The sequence below is a fragment of the Chinchilla lanigera genome, unplaced genomic scaffold, assembly GCF_000276665.1.
Source record: "Chinchilla lanigera isolate Chin_1 unplaced genomic scaffold, ChiLan1.0 scaffold00111, whole genome shotgun sequence".
Lineage (NCBI taxonomy): Eukaryota > Metazoa > Chordata > Mammalia > Rodentia > Chinchillidae > Chinchilla > Chinchilla lanigera.
In genome coordinates this window covers 2,890,106-2,899,094 of record NW_004955512.1, presented here as the reverse complement: position 1 = coordinate 2,899,094, position 8,989 = coordinate 2,890,106, and the positions used below count along the sequence as shown (strand labels likewise).

Genomic DNA, 8,989 nt, shown 5'->3' with positions numbered 1-8,989 from the left:
GGATCTCGCTATGTTGTTCAGATTGGTCTTGAACTTCCGGCTCAAGTGTACCCCACCTCAATCTTTCAAGTGCTGGAACTGTAGCATGTACCTCTGTACCTGAACTCTGCTCATGTTTTATACAATTTTTGTCATTTTACCATTTTGATAGGTTTTTTTTTCTCTGAACAGAGTCATTTCAAAATTCTGTATATACTAATCCCTATCTGCAATCTGACTTTTGCTGTAGTGTTTCTTTTGGTTAAGGTATATTTGTTTCCCAGGTCTATCTCTGAAGGTGAGACTGATTCTCCATATCTATTTTCCAAATATGAGAGGAACCAGAAAAGGAGAGCAGTTTTTCCAGGAAAACAAAACTGTTCTAAAAGGAACCCTAAGGAAACTTGGGCTTACATCTCCCTTTCAGAAGTGTGTTCTGTAATCACTACAAGCTGCTAAGTCTTCTTATTGGAGATGAGCGTATTCTAGAGATGAGAACTGGGTGCACAGAGACAGACAAATGAATTCCATGTTCCTGCATGTGGAGCTAACCGCATAAGTCACGAAGGTCACAGCACTGTGTCTTGGAGCGGGAATTGTACAAGGGAGCCACACCGACTCATGCTCCTCTGGCTCCTTTAACTCCAAAGCATAATGCAAACTCTCATTCTCAGAAAGTAGGCTTTGAAGACCCCTGGTGTCCAGTGAATGTTCTCCAAATAAACCTCAGTCACTGCTACAGGCATAAAAAATTGCAGGAAATCAAGGCCCTTGACTATAGAACCACTGCTTGCTAGGTTCTCTACAGCTGCCACCTTTTCCTAGCTATTCAGGACCTGTCAGACATCTTGAGGTAAAAATCAGCCAACAAATTACAAGTTTAAGAAGACAAAAGATTCAAGCTTACACAAGCAGAGAAAAAAATTACTTAGTTAAGATTTATTTCAAGGCCTGAAAACATTCAGACAAATCACAATGGAACTACTATATCCTCTTACAATTCAGAAACACTTAACATGAAACTATTAAGTGCAAACACAGCCCCTTGACAACATACTGTATGATTTTTCAAAAGCAATGGCTATTTAATGAAATGCAAAGTAACAATACATACCAAAGAACTCCTACACAATGAGAACGTAATTAGCAGCTGGCTATTCAGACTAAATACAAATCTGCCTTAACAATGTCCATGTTTGTTTTCAACTGTGTTTCATAAAGCCACTGATAATTGGATAATTAAGGCTTCTTTCAAGTATAGGGATTTCTAACATCAAAAATTGTATTTTCAGCGCAGGGGGCTGGGAGAAAAGGGTAACTCAGGGGCAGAGAATCTGCCTAGCATGCACAAGCCCCTGGGTTGAATTCTCAGGATCACTAAAAAACAAATTCAAAATATTTTTATAAATAAATGGAAAATCTACAGACTGCACTGTCTGCCACAAATTCATACAGCACAAAGTAAAAGGCAGCCAGGTGTGGTGGCTCATGCCTGTAATCCCAGCACTCAGGAGGCTGAGGCAGTAGGATCGCCATGAGGTCCCCATGAGGCTAGCCTGGGCTACACAGTGAGACCCTGTCTCAAAAACCAAACAAAATTTATATGTGCATTCCTTTGCTCCAACAACTTTACATGTTTTTGAACATGCTTTACAAATGTCTATTAAATATCAGTAATTAGGGAAAATGAATTATCTTTAAAACTACCTACTTTATACTTCAACTCTTTCCCTCCCAAACTGCTCCCCCAGATCTGTTACCAAAGTGAACAATGACTCACTGTTACCAAAGTGAACAATGACAACTTTTTACCTTTATAAACAAAAGAACTCACGTGGCCAAAAGTTAGGAAAAGGAAAAATGCAAAGTGTGAAATTTACTAAATTTTTATCTATACCCTTCCTTCAAGTTACAAGTATTCTCCACATTAGCATTAAAGTTATATTGAGCATACACAAGTACAACAGTTTAAATTTACTCTGGAACATATAAGTACATGAAAAATAAATAAACTGCTATTTCATAGTTTAACTGGCTCTCAAACAGTTTCCCAAGGAGGAAAAATAAGCACTTCGTGTTATGAAACTAGCCCATATAAAGAAGGGGCATGTGTTAAATCCTGAGGAAGCTTCTTAAAACTGCAATACAGGGGCTGGGGGCGTAGGTCAGTGGTAGAGCAGTGGCCTTGTGCAGTGGTGGTGAACCTACAACATGTGTGCCATAGGGGGCTTCCTTCATCACTGAAAGTTCTCAAAGGTTCGCCAGCACTGGCCATGTGTGTGAGGCCCTGGGTTTAATCCCCAGCACTGGAAAAAAAAAAAAAGCAATACAGATATACACGTAATCACTGTTCGCATAGTGATGGAATGCAATGATGGGGACAGGGGCAATCTCTTAAGTGTACAGACGTAGGTTATTTCAAATGGAAAAACTGTTACAATTGTTGAAAGGAAAAAAGAATGAATGTCAGGAAAAATGTTGAAGAACAAGAACACCTACTATTAAATAAGAAAAAATTATCCAACACAAAAGTAAGAACTTCGGAATTAAAAAACTGCATAGGGGGTGTGGTTTTTTTGGTTTGGTTTTTTTACTATCTTGAAAAAAACAAACTGATAGGCAAAGGATATCTAGGCCACTTAGAATTGAGGAAATTACATAAAAAATGGCGACGCAAAATGAATTGACTTCATAAGGGAAATGAGTTAAACCAAATTTTATAAAATTCTTCATGCCTATTGATATATTAATGTAGAAAATATCAAAAATTCAGTATGGACTTTCTTACTCAGGTTTATAATAAATTATCAAACTTCTGCTTATTTTACAAGTCTTCCCTGTCCAGCAGCATATGCTACACAAATACATACACGCTGGTACCCTACCATGAGAATTATAGTTTTCATCTCCAACTACTGACATGCCTTTTTACCCATCCTTACAGTATACTTTATTTCCATTAGAAGACAACACCTTTTAGTGGTTCATTTTTATCTGCATATTACATAAAGAAGATTCTTGATTTTGAAAAGAAGATTTCTAGTACTACTACAGCATGATGGATTTAACAGCTGAAGCATAGTTGGGTTAACTCTGTACTACTGTATACTTTAAGCTAGTTCACAGCTATGGGAAAATGTTTGATTTTTAAAATATAACCAAGACGAGACTGCATAATTATGAACAGTGAAATACCAGAAAACAAAGCAAATGAATAAATATGGTAATTTTTCATCAGTGGCCATTAATAATTTTGCCTTTTGAAAGCTGGAAGAAATTGTCATCTTTGAGTTTCAAATGTTCTGGCAAATCCAGTCGTTTCTTAGCTTCTTCAATGTCTCCGTGAATGGCTGAAATAAGTGACTCTGCAGAGAGAACATACCACGTAAAAGTAGTGAGAAACTGCCAAGGTACTGTTTCCTCTTGCTCAGCCTCCCCAGTAAATGCTGCTCTGTCCCTTTTCTCGGGCATAAGGAAAAGGAGTGGCTGTGTGTGAGCTCACCTCAGCGCTTCTCTCTGGCGCCTTCTCTCTGGCGCCCTGTCCACCCATGTGACGCTTTCCCTACACAGCAGCAAGGGCCTTGCCAGACACTGCAGGCTGGCTCTCAGATGGTGAAGCCAACACAACTACACAGGACACGAGCCACAGAAACACCTCCTCTTCACAAACACTCGTCTCGCATTCAGTCACAGCAACAAAGACAGATTAGGACAGCGATTTGGGGCAAATTACTTAACCGCTGTGTCAATTTTCTCATCTGTGAAATGGGTTAAATAATCCTTCACATGGTTCTTGTGGGGATAAATGAATTTACTCACCTGAGACCCAACAGTGCCTGGCACACATTAAATGCTCAAATAATATATGTCCTACTATCATTATTACTAGCTGTAGAGAATAGTTGTGGCAGTAGAAATATTAAAGATCAACGTAGGAGCTTACCTAAAGAATCGAAGTTCTTCTCCGGTCTGAGGTAGCCAACAATGGCCACATTGAGGATTTCGCCATAGAAGTCCTCTTTGAAGGTATGCATGATGTGAGTTTCCTATGACCAAAATGATGAAAAGATTACCGGGGATGTGAAATCTGAAATCCACCTTCATGTTTAAGGTAGGCTAATTTAAATGAAACAATAAATTCTTGTCAGAGTTTTGAAAGTGGCGCACCCACTATCTCAGCACATGGGAGGCGGAGGCAGGAGGATGCCTGCAAGTTCTAGGCCAACCTGGGCTACAAAGTGAGTTCAAGGCCAGCCTACACTGCATTGTGAAACCCTGTCTCAAAAAAAAAAAAAGAGTTTTAAAGACTTTCATCACTCCTGTTTCTGTCCCAACCTTACCCATAAAACTGATATGTTATACCACAAAGCTGGTATGATCTGCTGTTTAAAATGGGTAATCTCTCCAATTCAGATAAACCATCTAAGTTTTAGTAGATTCCCTTAAACAACAAATCAGAGACAAAAAGGCAGAAAGACCAATAGAAATAAGACAGCTGAGGCTTAACAGGATAGTAGCATTGGAAATTGGACAGCTTAAGTGTAAACTACTTAGATATATCTACTTTGAAGAGATATTTTGAAGCATGTCATGAAAAAATCCTATCTATGAAGTGATCCTTAAATTGTATTTATCTATCACCCCTCTGCTAAGAATATACCTAAATTATTCAGAATAAAGGAACAGATACTAAGAAAAATTACAAGTAGTCTATTTAAAACACACAAGATGTGTTTACTCTTTCTGAACCAACTTGGTAAGTTAACCTTGTGCACCTAAATATGATTCACCCCCAAATGAAGGAAGGGATATATTACATGAGATTTTAGACTAAAGTAAGTTTTATTTCCTTTCTTACAAAAATAACATAGTGTTAATTTTTCATAACCTTTTAGTTTTCTTGGTTGAGGAGGGTCATGATCTTTTGGGGTCATTAATGGAATGCTGGCTGCAGTGTTCTTGCCCGTTTTATCTATCTAGAAGGAAATCACTTTGTACATATTCTTTATGTGCATATTTTTAAAAAATACCCTAAAGATAAGGGCAACAGAAATAAATTTATTTTATGATTCTTCTCCTGTTCCCTATCTTTTATACATGAAAGAGAAGGAAGTGTCAGCTTAAAGATTTGTGGCACTTGCAGGGCAGGATGGATCAGAACGTTAGTCCTCCCTGTACTGGTTTACTATTCTCCCCATAATGATACACAGATTCAGAAACTGACAACTATTCTAAAACTTATATAGAAAGGACAAAATTATCCAAGGAAATCTGGAAAACAAAACTTTCCAAATCACACAGGATAGCAAGACCTGTTATACCGCTATACAAATTAAGACCCCTACAGTAATGGGTCAAGAAAAGACAAGCAAATCAAACATGCATAGATGTATTTTTGGACTCTTACACATATAAAGTCACTTAATTTACAAAGAATATGACAATGCAGTAGTATCAGAAAAGGGGACATTTTTAATAAATGAGCTGAACCAACTCCATATCTCTTTGGGGAACAAAAACTATCAATTTTGACCTTTATTGTATACATATCCAAAACTAATTTAATAGGTCAACATAGCTTTTAAATTTCTTCCTTCCTTCCTTCCTTCCTTCTTCTCTTCCCTCTCTTTCTTCCTTCCTTTTCTTTCTGTCTGTCTATATTTCTTTCTTTTTCTGTCTCTCTCTTTTTGAGATAGGGTCTTGCTCTGAATTCAGGCTGGCCTTAAACTCCCTATGTAGCTCAGGCTAGTCTCAAACTTGTGGCAATCCTGCCTCAGGTCCCCAAGTGCTGGGATTCAGAGGCGTGTGCCACCATGCCCAACTTTAATTTCTTAAAGAAATTATTAAAACACTAACCAACCATAAAAGAAAAATGATGAACTGGATTATATTAAAATTAAGAACTTTTGCATTGGGGATGGAGTTCAATGGTAGAGTGCTTGCCTAGCATGCACACAGCCCTGGATTCAATTCCCAGCACTACCAAACAAGAAAAAGAACAACAAAAAGAACATGAAATAGAAGAAATTCCTGATTTCATAATACATAGTTCACAGTTCCAACAACGAAATTGGACCTAGACGACACTAAGAACTTCCTTAAGACAATAAGATAATACAATTTCTAAAATAAGAGCCTAAGACTTGAACAGGAATCTCACAATGTCTGTTACTAGCAAAGAAAAAAAAGATGCAAAAAGAAAAGCCCTGAAATGTATCAACAACTTATCAGTGAAAAACTGACTTTCTCTTATCAACAGACTTGCAAGACATTCCTTTACTGGCTCAATGGCATTATTTCTGTTATCTCTCAGCTCTTAAGAAAAATTAGTCATGGGATAAACTCCCCTCCCTTTTTTTCCTCCCTCATTCTATAGAGAAGTACTCAGTATGCTTTTTATCAATTTTTTTCTTTACCTCCTCCAATAATTTCCATCACCTTAATATCCAGAAGCTAACTGAAATACTGAGCAAAATACTACGGTGTTATGGTTTCTCAACTGTGACAAACTTCTCTTACTAACTTTACAAGGAAGTTAAAATTTAAATCATTGTGAACCTGTTTCTGACACACACTTGAAGCTCACAAAGGATTCAGTCAAATCTAACAAAACATTTAAACTGTAGGAATCTTGTGAAAAAAGCTGAAAGTAAGGAAGAAAAGGAGTATACCCTCCAAGTGAATTTAAAAACAAGAGCCAGAAGTATAGCACTAAAGACTGTAGAGGTGATATGGGAAATCGAACTCAGGACCTTGTGCTTGTCAGGCAGGCACCATGCTGCTGAGCTACATCCCCAGCCTCACATTTTATTTTCTACATATGACTTGAAAAAAATGCATAAAAACAATCTATGTTATTGGGTATACAATATAAAAACATGTAATTTGTAACTTCTGTATGCCATTGAAGCTAAATTGGTATAAATTCAAATTAGACTTTTATAATTTAAGCATTTTAAGTATAATCTCCCTGATAACTACAAAAAAATTATCTACAGAAAATACATAAATAGAGGCGGGTGTGGTGGCTCACGCCTGTAATCCCAGAACTTGGGAGGCTGAGGCAGGAGGATCATTGCGAGTTCAAGACCAGCCTGGGCTACAAAGTGAGCTCAAGGCCAGCCTGAACTGTATAGCAAGACCCTGTCTCAAAAAGACAAAAAAATAAATAAATAAATCAGAAAATATATAAACAGAAATGAGAAAATAATCAAAATGTGTCACTATTAAAAAAATGCAAAGGCAACTAAAAGTCAGTGTGAGGGTACATGCTGGTAATCCCAGCACTGGGAGGCTGAGGAGGGAGCATGAAACGAAAGGATGGCAGTTCAAGCTCTTTTTTGTAAAAAGAGCTGGGGGAGCTGGGGAGGTAGCTCAGAGTAAGGGCCCTGTGTTCACTCTTGCGTACCATCAACAAAAAAAAGGGCAGCTGGGTGTGGTGGCATGTGCCTATAATCCCAGCATTTGGGAGGCTGAGGCAGGAGGATGGCTGTGAATTTGAGGCCACCCTGGGCTACATAAGGAGTCCAGAACCTGTCCAAACTATACAGCTAGACTCTGTCTCCAAAAAAAATAAAGAAGGCAATAAGAAGAAATGGACAAATGTTACAGAGAACAAAAAAACAAAATTGTGGAAACCATCAGCATTACTGTAAATGCAAATGGATTAAACTCTCCAAAAAAAAGTAGAAAATGGAAGAATAAAGAGTGATCTAGCCAGGGAGGAATCTCATGCCCCATTATAAGTCCCAGGCCAGCCTGAGCAACTCAGTGAGACCTTATCTCAAAAGAAAAACAATAAAAAATTTAAAAAGGGCTAGGGATATAGCTCAGGAGTGCCCCATGTACATACTTGAGGCCCTGGGTTCAATCTTCAACACAGGAAAAAAAAAATACCAACTATGATCCAACTCTACGGTCTAAAAGAAATTCACTTTGGATCAAAACAGGCTGAAAGTAGTGTAAAAAGAAAAAGATACTCCATTCAAATACAGTAGTAACTAAATACTTCATTTTTAAGTCCTTTAAGTGTGCCGCCAAATATTCTACCCTTTGAATTATGTTGTGATCATCACTGATGAATTCTATGTGCCTCTAATACCACAAATGACTCTAGCCTCATCCCTTTTTCGGTTACAGAGCAAAGTATGAGTCTTACCATGGACTTTTTCAAATTCTTGTAGTATGGGTTCCACCCAATGCTCGCCACCATCTTATGAACATCTCCACTTCCAACACTGGCCCAACCATAATAAATGCCAGTGGATATGTCCGCTGGAAGGTTATCTACCACATGTTCAGGAAAGTTAGCTAAACAACAGAAGGAAATACTCCAAATGTTAAGTTTCATATTAAATAAGTGTAAAAAAAAAAAATCACACGAAGGACTAATCTACATTATTACGCTCACAACTATGACCTTGACTATGGTTACCAAGCCATCCTTCTATATAACTGTTTGGCTTCCTTTCTCCTCTTCACGTGAATAGCTTTTAAGATACAAGGCACGTATATACTTCTCTCAAACCACCCCTCAGAAAAGAACAAAACTATCTGAACAGAAAAAAAAAAATGGGTACAAAAAACAGATGAAATGAGGCATGTGCACCTATAGTCCCAGCTACACAGGAAGCTGAGGCAAGAGGTCATAGTGAAATCAGGCCAACGTGGGCAGCATAAGGAGACTGCCTCCTAAAATTTGAAAACAAACAAAAACGATGTGCTGAGGCATTTTAAGAGTCTCACTTTCAAAACATACACACTTAAACGCCAAACTCAAAAGAGTGATTTAAAAGGTCAAGAACAGCCCTGGTAGGTATCTGTAATGATGAATTAAGCAGTCAGGTCTTAATTACTAAAACCAATGCAGGTAGCCGGGCGTGGTGGCGCACGCCTGTAATCCCAGCACTCGAAAGGCTGAGGCAGGGGGATTGTTGCGAGTTCGAGACCAGCCTGGGCTACAAAGTGAGTTCGAGACCAGCCTGGGCTACAAAGTGAGCTCAAGGCCAGC

The 8,989-nt window shown here is 38.2% G+C and overlaps 1 protein-coding gene across 1 annotated transcript in view; it reads right to left on the bottom strand.

The window, feature by feature from the left end:
• Positions 1 to 899: 899 nt before the first annotated feature.
• The window catches only part of Rfk (riboflavin kinase), a gene marked incomplete in the record, with an annotated part of 8,931 nt that continues 841 nt past the window's right edge, over positions 900 to 8,989 (bottom strand). The window contains 3 exon segments of the mRNA XM_005408308.2: positions 900 to 3,344; positions 3,923 to 4,025; positions 8,138 to 8,289. Coding sequence (XP_005408365.2) covers positions 3,214 to 3,344; positions 3,923 to 4,025; positions 8,138 to 8,289 — 386 coding nt within the window.